Source organism: Mastacembelus armatus, chromosome 3 (genome assembly GCF_900324485.2).
Source record: "Mastacembelus armatus chromosome 3, fMasArm1.2, whole genome shotgun sequence".
Classification (NCBI taxonomy): Eukaryota; Metazoa; Chordata; class Actinopteri; order Synbranchiformes; family Mastacembelidae; genus Mastacembelus; species Mastacembelus armatus.
Window position 1 is genome coordinate 20,642,045 of NC_046635.1, and position 21,366 is coordinate 20,663,410.

Consider the following 21,366-nt stretch of genomic DNA (forward strand, 5'->3'; position numbering starts at 1 on the left):
TGGTGATAATACCATGTATTGTTATGTTTTTACAACAAAATCAACAAGTCATTCCCTAGCGTCCCTACTACATGCGTCGTTTCTCTGATTGGTTTATTCTGTTCCCACTCGCCCACCCCATGGAAACTGATCTCAACCCGAAGAGATTCCAGACTAATTCTTTGTATAGAATAGAAAAATAGTCTGGCTGGCCAGGGTAGTGGTCATTTGCCTGCTGTAAAGAAACAGTGTTTTACATCTGAGTTGAGTTCATCGATCTAAAAGAGTCTGCTGAGCACATTTAACATAGAGTTTTGATTGCCATCTTGCAAATACAAAGTCTGTTCAAGTAGCTTGGATATAAATCTTGGTCACAGTCTGGCTGGCATCTTGTCTGCACCCTGGCCCCTCTTATAAAATGTAAACTGTAACACTAAAGAATTTTTTTTTCCTAACCAGCCTTGTTGAAAGCAAATCCCTAGGTTTGTTGAAATACTCCACAATACTATCTCTTAGTTGGGGGACCACCCCATGTTGCGCTTTCACGCTTTGCCCAGCTGGGCCCCATTTAGACAGACCTGACCACCAGGCTCTAACTTAGGAGCCCCCACCCCAGGCCTGGCTCCAGGGTGGTGCCCCCGCTCTGACTTGCCAGACAATATCATGCTCCTTGATCGTTCTTTGTCTATTAGAGGCTTTTTGAACTGTTAGATATCAAAATTATTGTTGGCCTTGGGAGACCCTACTAAGAGCTTATAGCTCCCAACAACATAACTCCTGGGATCATTTGGGCACTCAAACCCCTCCATGAGGTAACCCCTCCAATGATCCTGCCTCATTTGGAGAAGTTTAAGTATCATTTGTTCACAAGTGAGGAGGTAACGTGAGATTGAGAGACAGATTGGTGCAGCAGCAATATGGTTGATGTACCTGTTGTGGTAAAGAAGAAGCTCTTGATTTACTGGTCAATCTACATTCCTACTCTCTCACCTATGATCATCAGCTTTGGGTCATAACCGAAAGAACAAGATCTCAGATACAAGCAGCCAAAACGAGCTTCCTCTGCAGGGTGGCCGGGCGCTCCCTTAGAGATAGGGTGAGGAGGAATCTAAATTAATTTGTACTCTGTTGCTCTCAGTGAGCAGATTTATGCTCTATATTAGCGGTGCCCAACCCTGGTCCTCAAGGACCACAGTCCTGCTTGTTTTCCAACTATCCATGCCCCAGTCACTGCTGATGCACAGGTTTGTGGTTTGTATATTTGATAAGGAAACCTCTGACAACAGTAACTTTACCTACAAACATGGCAACATGCATCACTATTAAGTCTCTAAGTAGTAGCCTTTCAGTGGTGTTCAAGAGCAGATAACAGATACTATGTTCAGTTCGGTAATACCTGTATTTAATAATAGCATGTTTGGCTTCCTTTAAACATTTGAGTTGACAAATACTGAACAAGTGTGTGTACAGGTCTGTGCAGGTGGCTGTGTAGACTTGGTCAGTGCCTTCCAGGCTCAGAACAAAGTTGTCCTTGGTTTAAATATATAACAATGTTTTGACTCTTTCATTCTTCAAACACCCACCAAACCTGTGAGTTTTATTTATTCTTTATATTAACACAGCTTGTTTATGTTTTCTGCATGCTCAGTCTACATAGAGGTGGAATTGCGTAAACTCACGGGCATAATGGGCACATGTCAGTGTGTAGCCAATGAGAATTGAAATTTTTAGTACTGCAGAAACACTTTAACTGCAGTCTTAGAACAAGGCGATAGGGATGTGTTTATTTGCTAATGATTTTGTTTACATGTAATTATGTTCACACAGTTCCTATTTAGGGTCACGATGCTGGAGCGTATCCCAGCTCTCTTTGGCTGAAAGACGGGTACAGTAACATCAAGTTACTCAATGAAAATACAGCGTAGAAATAGAAAAGACATTTCCCTCTGTATGTCTTCAGTATCTCAATGTACAGATCATTAACGTCCATTAACGCCTTAGAGCTCCACTGGACTACAGCGCATCCTGAGCCGAGGCTCAGCTCCTCCCTCTGGGTTGCACAACTTTGGACTCGTCGACTGATATTCAGGTGCTGTGTGAACTTAATGTGACACCCTGACTTTTCCTGGCTGGTTACGCGAAAGGAGAAAGGTAGGTGGTAGGACTGGGAATCAGTTTGTTTTTCAATCTTGGCTTTGTCATTTCAAGACGAAAATCCAATGGTGCACGGACCCGATCCTCCATGTTAATGTGATTTAGTTACACGGTAACTGTAGCTCAGTCAGAGGAAAAGCGAGGAGAGAAGCTTCGCTGCACTTTGTAAAACCGATATAAGGCTGCGATTTTATACAAGTCGAAATTTTATTCTTGAGGTAATCAACGATTAAAAAAAAGCATATTAACTAGACAACAGTCTGTCCGACTACAGACTTCCTTGTTTTACCATTAAAACTGACTTCTACTAAACAATGTTGTTATAATTTCTATCAGACAGATGCAAAACCCTGAACTTATGGAAAAACAAAACCTGGTTGCAATGATGAATGAAAGTAATCAAAGTAAGAAACAACTTCAATAACATGATCCTATGAAGAAGAGACTCATGGAGCATAGACAGTTGCAGCATCAGTGTTAAAATTTTACCACAGTTGATTTGAATTGAATTTGCTAATTGCTGATTGTTTTCCTTTCAGATGAAGCTGATCTGTTGCTGCTGTGCTTTGCTGCTCCTCATCCTCACTCCCAGAGCCTGTCAAGCAGGCAACATCTTGGTCCTTCCTGCTGAAGGCAGCCACTGGTTAAACATGGATATTCTACTTCAAGATCTGCACTCAAGAGGACACAATATAACTATTGTGTGTTCCAGCAAAAGCTGGTACATCAAGGAAAACGCCTCTTATTACAATACCATTAGAGTTGAAGTGGAGAGGAGCTTACATGAACTGATGTCTGAAAAAAACCTATCCGAGATCCTTGAAGTCCAAAAGGGGTCTCTTCCCTGGATGAATTTCCTTCAAATAAGTGTAGATATGTTCAATATGTTCATTGATGTTCACCAGCTTCTGTGTGATTTTCTATCAACATTGCTAGATGACCAAGATTTGATGAGGAACCTGAAAGAGAGCAAGTTTGACCTGCTACTCACTGACCCCTGCTGGGGTGTTGGAACCATCTTGGCCAAATATTTGAACCTTCCTTTGGTTTACAATGTTCGCTGGCTGATAGTTCAGGAGGCTCATTTAGCTGTTGCTCCTTCACCTATATCATATATTCCTATCACAGGATCTGGTAACACTGATAAGATGAGCTTTTTTCAGAGAGTTAATAACATGCTTTTGTATTTAGTACCCCAAATACAAAATTACATGGTGGCTAAGCTCGTATACCAGAAAATATGTGACAAATATCTTGGGCTGGATAAAGACTTTAATCAGCTAATGCTTGATGCAGACATTTGGCTGATGAGAGTGGACTTTGTGTTTGAGTATCCACGTCCCACCATGCCTAATGTTGTCTACATAGGAGGGTTTCAGTGCAAACCTGCAAAACCTCTACCTCAACACCTGGAGGAGTTTGTAGAGAGTTCTGGGGAACATGGAGTCATAGTTATGTCTCTTGGGACTTTTGTAAGTGAACTTCCTGCTGACATGACAAACAAAATCGCTGAGGCCTTTGCCAGATTACCTCAGAAAGTCATTTGGAGACATAAAGGTGACAGACCAGCCACTCTGGGGAACAACACTTTACTGGTGGACTGGATGCCACAGAACGATCTGTTAGGACATCCAAAGATTAAACTGTTTGTGGCTCATGGAGGAACAAACGGAGTACAAGAAGCTATGTATCATGGTGTCCCAGTGGTGGGTCTCCCTACGTTTTTTGACCAGTATGACAACCTGCTGCGACTGAAAGACAGAGGAGCAGCCAAAATCATTACATTCGCCACAGTGGACAAAGATAACAACTTCTTCGAGGCCGTACAGGAAGTCCTGAATGAGCCCTCCTACAGAATAAACATGCAGAGACTGTCCAGACTGCACAGAGATCAGCCAATAAAGCCGATGGATAACGCCATCTTCTGGATAGAGTTTGTCATGAGACATGGAGGTGCAGCTCACCTGAAAACAGAGTCCTACAGACTGCCCTGGTATTCCTACCACTCTGTAGATGTCATAATATTTTTACTAACAGTTGCTCTACTTATTTTGTTCATTTTAGTTAGGTTAGTATTGTCATGCTGCCGATTGTGTTTGAAAAGAAAACTGAAATCTGACTAAGAGGGAAAGATGCCTTCTTTATTTTCATATTAATCTGTATTAATTCTATCAATTGGCTGTCAGTTACCTATTGTAAAGAAACAGTGTTTTACGTTTGAGTTTGGACATCTACAACAGTCTACTGAACACACATGTTTTGATTGGCATCTTCCAAATACATAGTTTGTTTGAGTAGCTTGAATAGAAACTTGTTCACAGTCTTCCATCCTGTCTACAGCCTCGCCCCTCTCATAAAATGTGAACTGTAACACTGAAGAAATATGATTGTCCTAACCAGCCCAGTTGAAAGCAAACCTCTGCTTCTTAAATCTTAAATAATTTGATATTTATATTTAAATATTTTGGCCCTGTGATGGACTGGTGACCTGTCCAGGGTGTACCTCTGCCTTCCACCCGAAAGAGAGCTGGGATAGGCTCCAGCAGACCCCCGTGACCCTGGTTAAGGAGTAAGCGGGTATAGATAATGGATGGATTTTAATATTTTTGTATGAACTAAATAGATGTTGTGACCTCTTTATAATAACATTGTAGAAATAAAGTACTAGGAATGAATCTACATTCATTTGTAGTCTGTTTGTCTCAGTGAACAAATTTATGCTCTATATTAGTGGTGCCCAGCCCTGGTCCTCAAGAACCACAGTCCTGCTTGTTTTCCAACTATCCATGCCCCAGTCACTGCTAATTACCTGGATCAGGTGTTTTCAGCCAATCAGAAGCTGGAAGATACCAATTCACTTTGTCTTCTTACACACAACACTGTGGTGGTATTTTCCAGCTTCTGATTGACTGAAAACACCTGATCCAGGTCATCACTAGTGTTTAGGGCAGGGACAGTTGGAAAACAAGTAGGAGAGAAGCCCTCAACTTCCACAGGCTGGGGGATCCTACTCTAAATATCTTGGTGTTAGAGCTTTGAAGTGTTTGTGTTTCCACATTCAACCACCAGGAGGAGGTCTTATATCTTAGAAAATAATTGCAGGTGTGCTGCATGAGGTCAGTGAAATGAGCTTCAGTTGTTGCTGCTTTGTGTGTGTGTGTGTGTGTATACACACTTGTATAGCTGTCTTTGTAAGTACCATTTTAGCATATTTCCATCAAAGTGAGGACATTTTGACAGAGTGAGGACATTTTCCTGGTCCTCACTTTTTTCAAACTCCTGTTTGAGAGTTAAGACTCTTAGGAGATTAGGGTTAGGCATTTACTTGCGATGGTGAGGGTCTAGGGAAAGCATTATGTCTATGAGTGTCCTCACAAAGATAGCTATGCAAGTATGTGTGTGGGTTTATGAGAGTGAGAGACAGAGTGAGAGAGCAAATAATACAGCAGCTTTCAGACATGCTTGTGTCACATTGTGCCCCAGGCTTTGTTGAGGTCCTTGAGGACCATGGACTGGGAGATTCTGCTCTAAATATCTTGGTGTTGAAACTTTGAAGTGTTTGTGTTTCCACCTTCAACCACCAAGAGGCAGTCTTATATTTTAGAAAATAATTGTAAGTGTGCTGCATGAGGTCAGTGAAATGAGCTTCAGTTGTTGCTGCTTTGTGTGTGTGAAAGAGAGAGAGAGAGAGTGAGAGACAGAGAGTGTAAGAGCAAATAATAGAGCTGCTTTCAGACATGCTTTGTGTCACATTGTGCCCCAGGCTTTGCACAGGTTTGTATATCTGTGGTTTGTATATTTGATAAGGAAACTTCTAACAACAGCAAACGGTGAGCTGCAAAGAACTTTACCTACAAACATGGCAACATGCATCACTATTAAGTCTCTAAGTAGTAGCCTTTCAGTGGTGTTCAAGAGCAGATAACAGATACTATGTTCAGTTCGGTAATACCTGTATTTAATAATAGCATGCTTGGCTTCCTTTAAACATGACTCATTTGAGTTGTCAAATACTGAACATACTTGAAGTGTGTGTACAGGTCTGTGCAGGTGGCTGTGTAGACTTGGTCAGTGCCTTCCAGGCTCAGAACAAAGTTGTCCTTGGTTTAAATATATAACAATGTTTTGACTATTTCATCCTTCAAACACCCACCAAACCTGTGAGTTTTATTTAGTCTTAATATTAACACAACTTGTTTGTTTTCTTTTAGTCTCAGATTACTTCAGTCATGCATGAGGATGGTAAAGGAAGACTTCCTTAGAGATTTACTTAATTGCACAACTTTGCAGAACCTAATCCTGTGCCTGTTGAAAATAAAACGTAAACGGAAGAATGTAGTGCTGTACATTCAGCAGAGTTGTACTGAGAGTGAGGGGAAAAAAAAAAAAAAAAAAAACAGGAAGTGTTCTCTTCAGCCCATCTGGTTTAGTATTCAGTCTGCCTTAACAATATGAAGCAAATGTTTAGGAAAGCCAAGAGTGTCGTATTGTAAGTTTGCTACTAATTCATTTATTTTCTTGAAAGTTAGCAATCTTGTCATGAGATTTCTAAATGTTTTAATATATGAAGAAAAAGGACAACTGTTTTGTAGCTTGTGAATTAATAACTTTACAACATGAACTATTTGCCAAATCATTTGAGGATTACGTTTTAAGAAAGTGTTACAGACTATGATAATATATTTAGAGTTTGCTATAGTCCAGTGCATGCAGGATATTCTTTTCACTTATGTTGATCATCTGCATTGAACTACTGGCATTCAACAACAGATATCTGTATGAATGTTTTCACACAAGCCTCACACTGTCTCATAGGCGACTCGTTCTTGCTGTTAAAAATTTGCTCTTGTTGGATGACTTAATGAACTCCTTGTCAGTAACACTGAAATTGTATTGTAGTGTAGTGCACAACAAATGTTATTTTTGACGGGACACAAAACTTGCAGCATAAACCTACATGTAGGCAGCAATTCACACCCACAAGGTCACATCGCATTCAATAGGACCTAGTGCACTGCCTGTGTGAAAAGTAAAAATAGAAGATAGACTACATGTGTCTAACCATTATAGAGTATTTTTGCTGTTTACAACATTGCAGTTCAGGCTCATTGCGCTATCTTGAGTTCTCCAGTTGGGGAAAAAAAAAAAAAAGATACTCATATAACTGTTGTGAGGGTGGGGCAGGAAGTACAGTTCCTCTGGCTTTTGTTTTGTTTTGGTCTTAACTATCAGGTGAGTCATGTTGTTGACGAGTGCCATTAGTAGTTAGTATCTTGTGCGTGCTGGTGTTAAAGTGAAATGGAGATTTTATTGAATAATTTTCTTTGATTCAGGATTAGACTTGTCATCCGTAAGAAAATAGCATGGGCTCTATTATACATGTAGAAGTTTCTCTATGCAGATTTAACAGCTATAAAACAAGTACAGCTCAAGGGGATTAGGCTTTAACACAGAATGCACTTGCAGCTCTTGGCACTAAACAGTGCTCTAATTTCCTGAAAAGGCTCCATGTGCCACATCCACGTGAGGACAGGCGAAAGGATTCTTTTCACACAGAGAGAGAAATGAAAGGAACATCATTGTTGTGCTGTTTAGAGCAGCCTTCACCTCATAGACTATCAGTCCTGTGTGTGCACACATTTTCTGGGTTACTTAATAACTATGTGCTTTTTTGTGTTTTTTTCCCCATTCTGTTTATATTTCAGACTGAACTGTTTGAGAGGATTTGAAGATGTTTTTGTCGTTGGTTACTGTTTTTGCTCTTTTGGCTGCCACCATTCCAGTTGCCCATGGTGGAAAAATTTTAGTGTTTCCACATGATGGCAGCCACTGGGTGAACATGAAGGTGCTCGTTGAGGAGCTGCATTCAAGGGGACACACTGTGACGGTGATTCGGGCCACAGACAGCTGGTACATCAGTGAAACATCTCCACATTACAGTACTGTGATGGTAGATGTTGCTGGTGGTGGAAACGAGGATTTTTTTCGTCTCTTTGTCTCTGAGGTGATTAAAATTAAACGAAGCAAGGGGTCTGCGTGGGCTCGTTTGGCCTTAGACATGGAGTTAAAAGAGAAGTTCTTTGAATTGCACAAGAAAGTGTCTGAAGTGGTCGTGCACATGTTTGAAAATAAAGAGTTGATAAAATTCTTTCAAGAAACCAAGTATGATGCAGTTTTGACAGACCCTGCTAACGGAGGAGGAGTACTGCTGGCTCACTACCTCGGATTGCCGTTAGTGTTTAACGCTCGATGGACTGTTCATGGTGAGGCCCATTTTGCTGTTGCACCCTCTCCACTTTCCTATGTTCCACTTCCACCCTCAGAATTAACAGACCAAATGACTTTCTTTGAGAGAGTGAAAAATATGGTTTTTTACACCATGAGGATGCATCTGTACAAACAGGCAGTTGGATCGCATTATTCGGAATTGACCTACCGGTACATAGGCCCAGATGTAGACTACTTCTCCCTATTTCAAGCAGCAGACCTGTGGCTGATGAGAGTGGACTTTGTATTTGAGTTCCCGCGTCCCACCATGCCTAATATTGTTTACATGGGAGGATTTCAGTGCAAACCTTCAAAACCTCTGCCACAACACCTGGAGGAGTTTGTAGAGAGTTCAGGAGAGCACGGAGTCATAATTATGTCTCTTGGGACTTTGATTGGAGAGCTTCCACATGACCTGTCTGATGAGATTGCTGCAGCTTTTGCCAAATTACCTCAAAAAGTCATCTGGAGGCATAAAGGTGACAGACCAGCCACTTTGGGGAACAACACTTTATTAGTTGAGTGGATGCCACAGAACGATCTGTTAGGACATCCAAAGATTAAACTGTTTGTAAGTCATGGAGGAACAAATGGAATCTATGAGGCTATATATCACGGGGTCCCAATTGTAGGTATACCCATTGTGTTTGATCAAGCCGACAACCTCTCCAGACTGAGAGCAAAGGGCGTTGCAAAGGTAATGGATGTTTCTGAATTAGATAGTAAAATATTTCATACTGCCGTACACGAAGTCCTGAATGAGCCCTCCTACAGAATGAACATGCAGAGACTGTCCAGACTGCACAGAGATCAGCCAATGAAGCCACTGGACCGTGCCATCTTCTGGATAGAGTTTGTCATGAGACATGGAGGTGCAGCTCACCTGAGAACAGAGTCCTACACCCTGCCCTGGTATTCCTACCACTCTGTAGATGTCATACTGTTTTTACTAACAGTTGCTCTACTTATTTTGTTTATTTTAGTTGGGTTAGTATTGTCATGCTGCCGCTTGTGTTTGAAAAGAAAAATTAAATCTGATTAATAAGGAAAGATATTTTCTTTATTTAGTAGTTTGGCTGTGGTCTGTTACCTACTGAAAGGAAACAATGTTTTACATTTGAACTTTTGAGTTAATACCAAAAAAGTCTTTTGAAAACACATATAACTGATTTCCAGCTGGAATAAATAAAGCGTGTTCAAGTAGTTTGAACATAAATCTTGTTGCAGTCCGCCATCTTGTCTGCATCCAGGTCTCTCTAAAATGTCTAAAAATGTGGACTTTAACAATTAAAAAAAAAAAATATATATATATATATATATATATATATTTTCTAACTAACGCCGCTGAAAGAGCTGAAATTCCATGAAATTCTAACAAACTATGTTTGTTGAAATATGTTTTTATTAAAAAAGGTTAATGAAGGTTTGTGACTGCTTTACAAGTGTGTAGGGGATGTGGTTCAGGCTGTTAAAACAAAATATAAGCTATTTTAAAAAGTGTCACTTTAGAGGGTAATGTAAACACAAAAGCTCTCAGATTCTTGCAACACAGTCTTGCAACACAGGGAAGTCTTAGTAGAAGTTGTGGTTTTTTTGAAGTCACTTTGGTTTGTTACTGGTGTTTGCATAAGTGTTACACACCATTAACTACCTTTGCTTCCCTTTGTATTTTGTCAAACCATTAAAATAACAGTACCAAGGTTCTGCTGAAGCTGGAACCTGGAAAGTGTTCTGTTCCAGGAGAAAGATCAGCTGTCAGTTGAAAGATAATGTGAATCGTTTGCTTCGAGTAATCATGCCAAATTCAGTCCTGTTGTTAGGGTGCACACATAGTGCCACCTGGTGTTTTTTGTTCATATTATACAAATATTCATTCAAACTACTGTATGTTTTTGAATAAAAAATTACAGGTAAATTGAACTTGTTTCATACTAACAATAAAACTGATAAAATTCTAGAATTACACTTATCAATGAAATCTCACTTTTAACTACATACTGTAGATTCATGCAGTGTTGAACGTTTCCTGACTCTGTCTTCGAGTGGTTCTGTCAGGATCCATGCCATGGCTTCCTTTTATTTTGTGGTTATTTCCTGTGTTTCTGTATTTCAGTTCCTGGTAGAATTATGTTCACATTATCATTGATTACTTTCACCTGTGTTTTCTCATGTTCCCTGGTTTTCTCCTCCACTTTGGTCTCTTTCCTTGTCTCTGTACATGTGTGCTGGATAGGCAATGAGGTAATGACACATTCACTCACGTGTTTTCCATCTTCTCATTTAGTGAGCACTATTTAAGACAGCATCTTGCATTACTTCATTGCTGGATTGTACAGTTTCCTATAGCTGCTACAGTGGTTATGCGTCTTGCCTTTCCCTGTGCTGTGTCTCCTGGATCCTGTTTCCCTATCAGTGGCATTACCCGTGTCTCGTGCCTCCTGGTTTCTACACAGCAGCGTTACCAGGTCCTCGTAGTTGTATGGTGAATTAACCAGTAATTTAAGACTGAATTCCCTTTTCCATCTGCTCACCAGCCATTTTATACTAAGACTCTCAAACTAAATTATCTCTATGAAAGACTGAACTGTCTCCCTCTGTAGAGATTCCATCCTGTACTCGCTTAGTGAACTTAATCCTGTGTGTGTTGAAAGTAAAACTTAAACTTGTGTCTGCAAATGTGGGTCTAAAATAAATTCCATTACAAAATGTGACAGTTTTTGTGTTTTTATTTTGTTCAATTGGTACAAAAAATGTAACTCTGAGAGATGGCTGGTCAGTAGACCTTCATGATGGATCCCAGTCTGCATGTGCTTTAATTACCCAGTTTTTAATGATGCTATGATCTCTCCCATTTCTCACCTGTCTGCACTCTCACATATTTAAGCCTGTACTTTCCTGACATTAACTGAAGTCGTACATCCTGAAATAGGCACAGAAATTTGGATGTCATCTCAGCTTACCACAGCTGCCCAGAATGCACTCTTTTAAATGCTTCATAAAAGCACTGTATGTGTCTTAGAGAGATGGTTTTACGGAACAGCTTGTCCATTCTCAGGGGATGTGATTTAAGTCTGAGTGTGTGAACTGCAGTTGCCCCAACATGCCCTGGAAAGCATTGAACACTTGGCGTGAGCTGACAGAGGACACATGAGGTAATATTGATACACCCTAATAAAAACACACTTTCAAGTGAATAAGAAAACAAAAGAGAATCACACTCTCTCGAACTGAAAAAACATAATTCAAATACAAAATGCACTGATATATGTGTAAAATAACTCTTAGCAACTCCCATTTCTGATATCCACAGTCCAACTGTTACTGGTCATAATTTCAGTTTTAGTAATTTGTTTGTATCATTATTTGACCAGGAAGAATTAAATTACAGGTAGGCCTACTTGCAGTAGTATTACATATTGAGTCTAGCAATTAAATGTTACAGTTGCCACTTAAAGATATTAAAAATAAGTAAAATCACTTGTAAATATCTATCAGTAAGAATGTTAATGTTGCTTTATTTAATTACCATTGTGAGAATATTAATTTAGACTAGAAAATATTCTGTTATGGATATCTATATTTTAATTGATAAGAATGTGGTTTGATTGGAGAGACTGATTCATTATATGAGATGCAAAATAAGTAGCCTGGCCAGCCAGACTGAGTCTTTTTCTATTCCATACAAAGAATTCTTTCTCTAAGAAAGAAGTGGTTCTGGCTGGCCAGGCTACAAATAAACCTTAAAACCAATGACATTTTTGGATTTAATTTAAAACAATCTCCCTGTGATTTTGTCTTATATCTCAGTGTTTTCTTTGTTAGTATATGAACTGTTTGACATACATATTCCCTGTCTTGAGTGTAAAAATTGGTTGCCAAATAATCAGTTACAAAAAAATACGAACAGTGTGGCATCACCTTTCAATAAATTTTCCTCTCTCAGGTGTCACCTGTCCGATTTTAGTTCTTGCAGCATCTACCTTCTTTTTAGTTGTAGCTTTCTCAATTACAGCCAACCCACTGAGAACAAATCTGCTGTGGGTATCTTCTCTGACAGAACTCACTGACTCTAGCCAAATCAAATGATTGGTCAGCCTTTCTTCAGCCCTGCTGCTGGAACAGAAGATGTTTTTTTTTTTTCTTTATGTTGACAGTAAATTTAATTGGTTCATTCCCTTAGGGAGGGATGAAAAGAAAACTTCATGGCAAAAAGGAATAACATAATACATAACAAATCATAACAAATCCTTGAACTTAGTATAGACATTACCGTGTCTGTTTTTATTAAATATTTCCAATATGTTTCCTCTTAGCCACAGTTTCCACTGCTGTTGTTGCTTGTTTAAACATTTGTTTCATCGCGTGTTCCTTTGAATAATGTGCTGGGATGTTTATAGGAATTAATCCGATAGCTGAATTAAAACCACCCAAGTGTCACTCTTATGGAGGCTCAACAGGAAAGTCTCAAGCTCACCAAAGTTAGTATGATATGATACATTAATCACTTGCAACACTGACATTTTTATTTTTATTATTTCTTTATTAATTTTTTAATGCTCAGTTATACAAGTTGAGACAGAATTTTTTCCCCCAACTTCCCTTCTTATATAATTTCCTAATTGTTTGAAAATTTGTCATTGAAGTTATCTGTTTAACAGTAACAAATTTATGTTTATTTATTATTAATAGTTTATATTAAATATTTTCTCAGTCACAAATTTTACTCCTGTTTCTCCTGCCTCTCGTATTAACCTCTATGATGTCACCTGTCTGAGCCAGAAGTCATTCGGCACTTACTTTCACATTCATGTAACATGAATCTTATCAAGGAGTCAGGGGATATGCGGAAATTTCAAAATAAAAACCTGTGAAATTCACCACAGCTTAACTCAGGGCCATGGGGTCAAATGGCTTAATATTACTCACTGGTTCTTACAACTTCAAGCTTGTCCCTCATTCAAAATTTAGACAATGATGCAGGTTAACATCCAAGTATGTTTAGCAGCCAGCGACGCAGCTTAGAACACTAACTTTAAATGCAGTTTTCCAGTAATACTATACTATACTATACTTGTTATGTTGCAGTATTGATACTTTTACTCAGAATACTAAATGTGTCCTTCACAAATAAATAACTATATTTTAACTATATTAACCATTTTCAAATTTTTTGCCCATTCGCTTACCCAATTTCTTTTTGACCTTCATCCAGAACTGAATAGCATCATGCCTGATTGGGAATCACAGAGGGAGAAAGAAATACTTCCTTACCCAGACCTGGCACCTGTGGTTTGGTGCTTTTTAAAACAAACTACAACACCCCGCAGTTGGTGTCTGGGTAAAAGTAAAAAGTAAATAAGTTGGAGGCATCCAGGTTGAGAAAAGGAATTCCACCCTCAGCCCATGTTTAAACTTCATCATGTCTTTAGATCTTTTTGGGGATTGCAGTCAAAAATATCGTCTTCTGATTGTCATTCACATTTTGTTCTTGTGAACAGATGTAAAAAGGTGTTCTCCAGTCACAAGAGGGAAAATCACAACATACTTTTGGTGAGACTAATTACAAAATTTCTACAGTAACATCAGCAGCATTAAGGGGGGTCCCTTAACTGCCTCTGTATCTTGCAGACACAAGTCTTGCTGCCGATCAAGAGGCTGTTGAGGAAGATTGTCAAGAGCAAACTGTTTGACCGGGCAGTGATGTTGGCCGTCCTCCTCAGTGTTCTCACTGTGGCCTTAGAGCATCAGGATCAGGTGAGGATCCAAAGTGTTTTTTGTCTGCTGGAGGCTTCTTTAATTTGATAGACCCGAGTTAACAGTTCAAAGATAACATGCTACAAAGACTGTGACAGTGACTTGATGAGCGTTGCCCCAACCTTTTCCTCATAAAAAACAAATAGAATGAGATTTTATTATTTTTCATCGTTTGTATGTTTTGGCAAATATTTTGACTGCTTGTCTTGTCACTTTTCCTTTACCTTCTTTCCATCTTCTCTGGTTGCAGCCTGTGGAGTAGACATATGTGTTAAGCAAATGTAACAAGGTCTTCACATTTATATTTCTTCTGGAGATGCTCATGAAGCTTTTCGTTTACACATATAAATACTTCATGGACCGCAACAACGTTTTTGACTTTTTCATTGTAATCATGAGGTAATATTGAACCCATTGCACTGTGACTATTGCTTTGTCCAGTAATATTTATAATATCATGAGTAATATAATTGAAATTCAGATCATTTTTTTCACAGTTTCACAGAGCTAAGTGCTCAGTCTGACAGCAGATTGTCGATCCTGCGTGTGTTTCGCCTGCTGCGGTTCGTGCGACTACTTAACTTTCTCCCATATGTGAAGCACCAACTCTTTATATTGAAAAGGACAATAGCCAGGGGCAGCCTTCTTCCTGCTCCTTCTTTTTGCCATCTTCATTTGTAGGCATGTACAGTACACAATCGTTTTTCCCATATCTATAATGTCAAAGAAAATCCCAAATGCTCGTCTGTTGCTACAATGATTATCAATCCTGAAATGCATACACTGAAATGATTTTGGCAGCTTTTTTTTTCTTTCATTGCAGTGCTTTGGGCATGCACCTCTTTGGCTGTAAATTTCCCTTTAGGACACAGAGCAGTGGCGTGGTCCTGGATCGAAAAACTTCGACACCTCGCTTTGGTCCGCCCTTACTGTGTTTCAGGTTAGTTTGTGACAGCATCGTTTTTTTTTTTTCCATTTTTCCATCCGTGTTGCTCTCATTTATTAAATTTATTAATCCAGATTCTGACTCTGGAAGACTGGAATATTGTCTTGTACAACACCATGATTGCTACCTCTCCTTGGGCTTCACTATACACCATCAGCATTATAATGCTGGGAAAATATGTGCTACTTAATGTGCTTACAGCAATAGTGGTGGACAATTTCCAGACTAAGGTAAGGCTGTCTATTTAGTTTTTTTCCAACTAAATGGTTTTAAATAATTTTTTGAAAAGTGCAGCCAACCTGACTTTTAAAACACTTCAAACACTTATGCCAAAATCTTTTTCACTGTTGTTCCACAGCACGCTGTGTGTCCTGATCGAGACAGTAACCTATATTCTGATGCCACCTCCAGCTCTGATCCAACCAGCCTGAGCCATGACCTTGTCACTTCACAGGTGGATAATATAAGTTCCTACAAGTCATAGCTTCCAAATTTAGGTTTCATAACTTATTGAGCAACCTCTGATACTGCTTGATGTGAGAATAGTACTGTTTAGTAATATCTATTTATTGAATTTATTTAAAAATACATCCTACATGGCTTGGCACACTCAAATACCAATGCCAAAATCTTTTTTTGCTCTTGTTGCAGGGCTCCTCTTTTTCTAATACAGGTGACTCTGCCAACACCACTTCAACCAGCAACTCTTCACAGACAGAGAACGTAAGCTCCAAAGAGTCACAGTTTTACGAAACTATTGATCCGTGTCTAAAATAGTACTTGTGGTGAGAACAGCAGTGTAATAATCTTGCTTAATTGTACCTGCCTTTCCTATACCTTTGTTCAACTCCATCGATCTGCATTGAAAGTAGTGAGACTTTTATTGAATTGTTCATCCACAGACACCCACTGAAAATTATCTTGGCAATTACATTGTTGTAAACTGATGTCCTGTTGTTTTATTTTTCATATGCAAAATTTACTGTAGGTTGATAGGGTTGAAAAAAAATTTAATATCTGTCTATCGAATTTATTGAAAAACACATTTTACGTGGCTGATGGCCTGGCACAATCAAATACCAATGTCAAAATCCTTTTTGCTTTTGTTGCAGTGTTCCTCAAGTTCTAATACTGCGCTATCTGTCAGCACCAGTCCAACCAGCTCAACCTTTGAGAGCATACCTTCACTGACAGGGAATGTAAGAGTCACAGTTTTCAGAAATATTCACAAATCACTCTGTCATTTTACCACAATTTAAGCTAAAAAATGAAGTTTTACAAAAACTGCAGATATTGTAGTATGATATATACACAGTATGTAGTAGGTGTGTGTAGAATGGTCCCACAAAGTCATGGAAATCCATTGGCCAATGTGCATGAACTTTATATGTAACTAATAACCCTACAGGGATGTTTCAACCTGATCGCCAAAGTTTTCTGCTGGTTCAAAGAACATGATGACTGGTCTTTCTACATGTTTTTGCCAAAGAATAGGTAAGTGTCATATCCATATAAACACACCCACATAAATACACATACAATTTTCCTATCAATCTCTTAAAACCTGTTTGATTTGGATTTCGCTTTGAATTGGACATTGCTACAGATGATTTTTAGCCACCAGTTTTATGTTATGAAACATGTTTTCATGGTGAATGTACTGCATTTGTGATGAGAAATGCTTTATATGGTAATGCTACAGTCTGAGATCACATACACACAACCAAGCCAGATGTTCTGTATTTTCTGAAATGTGTCAAATGACAGTGATTATACACGGAATAAATATGTGCCTCACTCTGCCTTTAGGAACGATCGATCCTGAACTGGGCTGGATATTTGCTCTCTGCCGTCTTCTTTGTAGAGATGCTTTTGAAGGTAACGATCTGTTTTGTTTTTTAACCTCAGTGGTTAAAATATGTAGGTATGTGTACACCATAAGATAGTTTCTGCCTTTTTGATAAGGCCAGCCACACCTTCCAGCACCCTAGGGTTTAAACATTTACATTTGTACTGACATGTAGATGCTTGCACACCAGGTTCTGGCTCTTGGCTTCATTTTGGGAAAGGGCAGCTACTTGCGGTCCAGCTGGAATGTCCTGGATGGAGTGTTAGTGATTCTGTCTGTAGACCAGATATTTATTGATCTAGCCACTTCAGGCAACACTCGCGCACTGGGCATCTTCAAGTTTTTACGGCTGCTACGTGCACTCCGCCCACTGAGGTATTTAGTTTTCTGTTTTAATAGAGTGATACCAGTGAGTACGGTTATGTACTGATTGTACATAAACATCCTTGTTTCCACTACAAACTCTTTGTTTTCTTTCTCACACAAACTCTATAGTTGTTCAAAGGAAAGTTCTTTCATTGCAAAGGCGGGGACACGAGCCACATCACCAACAAGGCTGAGTGCCTGTCAGCCAACTACAACTGGGAAAGAAAGCACTACAACTTCGACAACCTGCTTCAGGTATGGACTAATGCGCTGAGGTTGAGGAAGAAAATGATGCACACTTAATCACCAGACACAAAGCTGTTTCAGTTACAAGATAAGAATCAATTGCCAGGTTCCTTTTTAGGTGCATAAGTTACTAGTACCGGATTTATACAGTTTGATGATGCACTGGAATCTTTTGAGCATATAACATTAAAACAGGTTAAATACACCATCTGTGGATGTAAAAGCATTTCAACAATCTTCCCACAAATTTGATCAAAATCATCACCTAGTGTGGTATATTATATATTCAAATTATACTTAAATGCTATTACTTTGATTTTTATATGTTTTGCATACCTGTCATTTTCTTATAATTGATTATTAAATTCTTTGAGGATGCATGTACTTCCTACTCTAGTTGGTTATACAAAAAAAAAAAAAAAGAAGAAAAACACAACATATTTAGCTAACAAAACGTAGGATCTAATAATATTAGTATTGGAAAAGCCCTGCGTATTATTTCTGTGTTTCTCATTCAGGCTCTGATGACATTGTTTGTGATGTTCTCTAAGGATGGCTGGATGAATATCATGTATGATGGACTGGATGCAATGGGTGTAGACCAACAGGTATTTTTGCTGCAAGCATGTCAGTATGAAACACTCAGGATAATTCACTTGGGAAGGTGTTGCTATAACACATGCCATCAACATGTTGCAGATACACTCATGATTCTGTAAAGAGGGTGGCAATTTTACACATTTGGTCAAATGAGCTGCTTGAGTCTCCTTTCTGTAAAAGTCACAAAAGACTTTATGTATCAAATTAACCTTTTAATTTTTACTTCTTATGCACAGGAAATGTAAAATGTCTGTCTTCCTTCTTTTCCTTCTCTCATTTTAGCCTGTGATGAACCACAACTTATGGATGCTTCTATATTTCATCTCCTTTATGTTTGTGAGCTTCCTTCTCCTTGATATGTTCATTGGTATAATGGTGGACACCTTCCACGAGTGTCAACAGGAGCAAAGAAGGAAAAGGTTAGAGGCAAGAAGAACATTGAAAGATGAGCAAAATGGTAAGGAGAATAAAATGACCGCTTGGTCTATGGTTATGCTCATCATAAAGGTCAGTCTGACACATGTATTAGGTTATTAGGTAGTGTGCAGTGGGTTTATCACTGCTTTTTTCCTGAGAATAGTTTCCTGTTGCAGCTGGAAATAAGGTCAGTGAGAGCAATGTAAAATACAACTTAAAGTTTGGTTAATAAAACTAGAAAAAAAAGCTGCAATGTGATCCGCTGTTAATACAGTATAAATGTTTTCAGTGTTATTTATCTTCCTTTTCTTTGTGTATGTGTATGTGTGTGTGTGTGTGTGTACACGGATGCATGTTTCAGAACCTAAACAGCGTGATCAGATTCCATACTACGAATACTACTCTCCTATGCGTCTGTCTGTCCATACTCTATGTACCAGCAGCTACATGGAGCTTCTTGTGCCTGTCATAATCCTCAGCAGTGTCTTTATAATGGCGATGGAACATTACACCCAGCCTCAGGTGAAGCAGGCACACACACAATCCCTTTCTGCAGGAGTTGCAGACTTAGATCAACCAAAAAAAAAAAACCAAAAGAATTTGCTTTGATTCTGTGAAGGGGTAGAACTAAACCTGTGTGTATTTGTGTGTTCAGTACGTAGGGTACATTATAGAGTGTTCATACAACATATTCACCACCCTCCTGATCATTGAAATCCTGTTGAAGCTTGTGGCATTTGGTATACAGAGGTTCCTAAAAAACAGGTACCACACTGGGATGAATGAGAATTCACTGTCTCTGTTGATTCAGAACATTAGGTGCTGTAAGTGTAAACTGGATGTTTGTGTGCGTTTAGATGGAATCTGCTGGACGTTGCTGTAATCTTGGGTTCCACCATCACAATCATTTTAGAAACCATGAAAAGGTCCCACACAATACCACTTAATCCCAGCATTCTAAGAGTCTGCAGAATCCTCAGAGTCTCACATGGTAAACATACACACTTCTACAAAGCACATCCTTTTCATGCTATGGGTATCTGTGAGTGACAAATTTCTGTATGTTTAGCATGTACATGATATCTTGTGTTTCTCTTTTCAGTGCTGAAGATCAAATATTTTAGAGTTTTACTGAAAATCATCTGCAAGAGAAAAAAACACAGATGGTGTGCTGCTGATTTTGTTTTTTGTATGATTCATTCTGAATAAAAATGGAGTATGGATTCTTTTTTTTCTTTTTTTTTGCAATGGGATAGGCATGGTTCTGGATTTGATCAAACACATTAGATAGAGCCTTTGTTTTTTTTCCCATCATACAACTGAGAGAACAGCAGTTCTGACTTTTAAAGGGCTTTTAATAATTGTCTGTAACTCAATATTTGGAAAAGCATTGAACTTGGATCAAACACAGCAACATCAACATAAAGTAACACAGCAAATGATATCAGAAGCAAAAACAAAAATGTTAAAATGATATGTATTTAATGACAATTAGAAATCAAGACGACAGCCTGCCTAAGATCAAGGCCTACAGGTTCTTTCATCTGAGATACATAAAAGCATTTGAGAATTTGTAGTGTTCATTGTGCAGGGGATCTAACATGCATTTTCATTCTAGGTTGGAAATATATCCCTGTTATTCATGTTTTTCTTTTTCATCTATGCTGTGCTGGGAGTGGAGCTCTTTGGCAAGATAGGTCAGTCACACTACTAGCAGAACACACGCACAGATAGGCTTACTGCAAAGGATCATGGTCCCAGACCTCATCACATATTTGCTCAGTATCTACATTGTGAGCAAAGAAAAAATCTTAAAAAGTCTTTAGCTAAACATGAGGAGCCAGCCTCGGTACACAGCTTGGTAAATACCATAACCACCCCAAACTGTCCTTTAGCCACTATCATTTTAGCTAATCCTTTTAAAGAATCATTGTTGACTGAGACAGTTGAATTGGAAAGATATTATAAGGCTCTTCTAATGTTTAAAAAAATCATATTCCCACTCAATCAGACATCAGACTGTTTCTCTGATTCTAAAGCTCACACTGATTGCAGTTTGTTTGTTGGGGATAAATAATTGCTGACTCAAATTTATATCTGAATGACATTATTGGCTGAAACCAACATGTCCACAGAGCAGAAAAACACTACCTGTGTGTCTTTGAGGTTATTATAAAAAATATAGTTTGTTCAGTTTATTACTGGTGCATTCATTTAGAACTTGAAACAAAAGGTTGCATCAGGTTATGTCTGGTTGATTATTCTAGTTTTCAATCAAGATTTCAAAGTAAGAAAGCTGTGTAGCCTCCAGCCCTCTTTCTGAATCTTGCTCTGGGTTTTTCTAGGACACAATGAGGGCATGCTATCCTGATGAAGCTCACTGTCAGAGACTCCTGTACTGGGTCTCACCACTTTATTTCATCACATTTGTTATCATGGTCCAGTTTATGCTGGTGAACCTGGTAGTGGCTTCGATTATGCAAGCTATGGAAGACAGCATCAAGGTATTGTCACAACAAATGCACAGACTAAGAAAGCACACAAACATATTTTCATTCTCGGAAAAACTGTGAATCTTTATTTTGCAAGTTTTTAGGAACTTTAAATTGTTTAATAATGTTCTGTAAAACAATGTATGAAAAAAACATTATTTTACTTAAAATTAATTTTAATTTATTGTAACCTAGAAAGTACTGTATTATTGTTCTGGGTAGTAGGTAAACTGATGAAAAAAAAAAAACATTTATCTGCAGTTCAACACTTCATACACTTCAACATATACAAAAGA

At 38.6% G+C, this 21,366-nt stretch overlaps 2 protein-coding genes and 1 long non-coding RNA gene across 7 annotated transcripts; all 3 read left to right on the forward strand.

The window, feature by feature from the left end:
• Window positions 1-1,215: 1,215 nt before the first annotated feature.
• On the forward strand, window positions 1,216-11,108 carry LOC113122196 (UDP-glucuronosyltransferase 2A1-like). 3 transcript variants are annotated; one of them, XM_033325745.1, is made up of 3 exons: window positions 1,216-1,258; window positions 5,951-5,963; window positions 7,839-11,108. In XM_033325745.1, exon 3 carries the CDS (start codon window positions 7,865-7,867, stop codon window positions 9,440-9,442), a length of 1,578 nt encoding a protein of 525 aa, XP_033181636.1. In that variant the 5' UTR covers window positions 1,216-1,258; window positions 5,951-5,963; window positions 7,839-7,864; the 3' UTR covers window positions 9,443-11,108. The 3 variants fall into 3 exon arrangements, with proteins under 3 accessions (XP_033181636.1, XP_033181637.1, XP_033181635.1); XM_033325746.1 differs by lacking the exons at window positions 1,216-1,258; window positions 5,951-5,963 and adding an exon at window positions 5,970-6,293; XM_033325744.1 differs by lacking the exons at window positions 1,216-1,258; window positions 5,951-5,963 and adding an exon at window positions 6,535-6,622.
• Window positions 1,991-4,814, forward strand: LOC113122195 (UDP-glucuronosyltransferase 2C1-like). Of its 3 annotated transcripts, none has more exons than XM_026293321.1 (2): window positions 1,991-2,137; window positions 2,673-4,814. In XM_026293321.1, exon 2 carries the CDS (start codon window positions 2,673-2,675, stop codon window positions 4,254-4,256), a length of 1,584 nt encoding a protein of 527 aa, XP_026149106.1. In that variant the 5' UTR covers window positions 1,991-2,137; the 3' UTR covers window positions 4,257-4,814. The 3 variants fall into 3 exon arrangements, with proteins under 3 accessions (XP_026149106.1, XP_026149105.1, XP_026149104.1); XM_026293320.1 differs by having other exon boundaries at window positions 1,991-2,130; XM_026293319.2 differs by lacking the exon at window positions 1,991-2,137 and adding an exon at window positions 2,175-2,537.
• Window positions 11,109-17,198: 6,090 nt separating the features above from the next.
• Window positions 17,199-18,169, forward strand: LOC113122069 (uncharacterized). The gene is made up of 3 exons (XR_003294825.1): window positions 17,199-17,324; window positions 17,445-17,570; window positions 18,113-18,169. It is a non-coding gene; the product is annotated as an uncharacterized LOC113122069 (long non-coding RNA).
• The last annotated feature ends 3,197 nt before the right edge of the window (window positions 18,170-21,366 follow it).

Excerpts from the sequence above, each read along its gene's own strand:
- LOC113122196 (XM_033325745.1), top strand. The coding sequence starts at position 7,865 with ATGTTTTTGTCGTTGGTTACTGTTTTTGCTCTTTTGGCTGCCACCATT.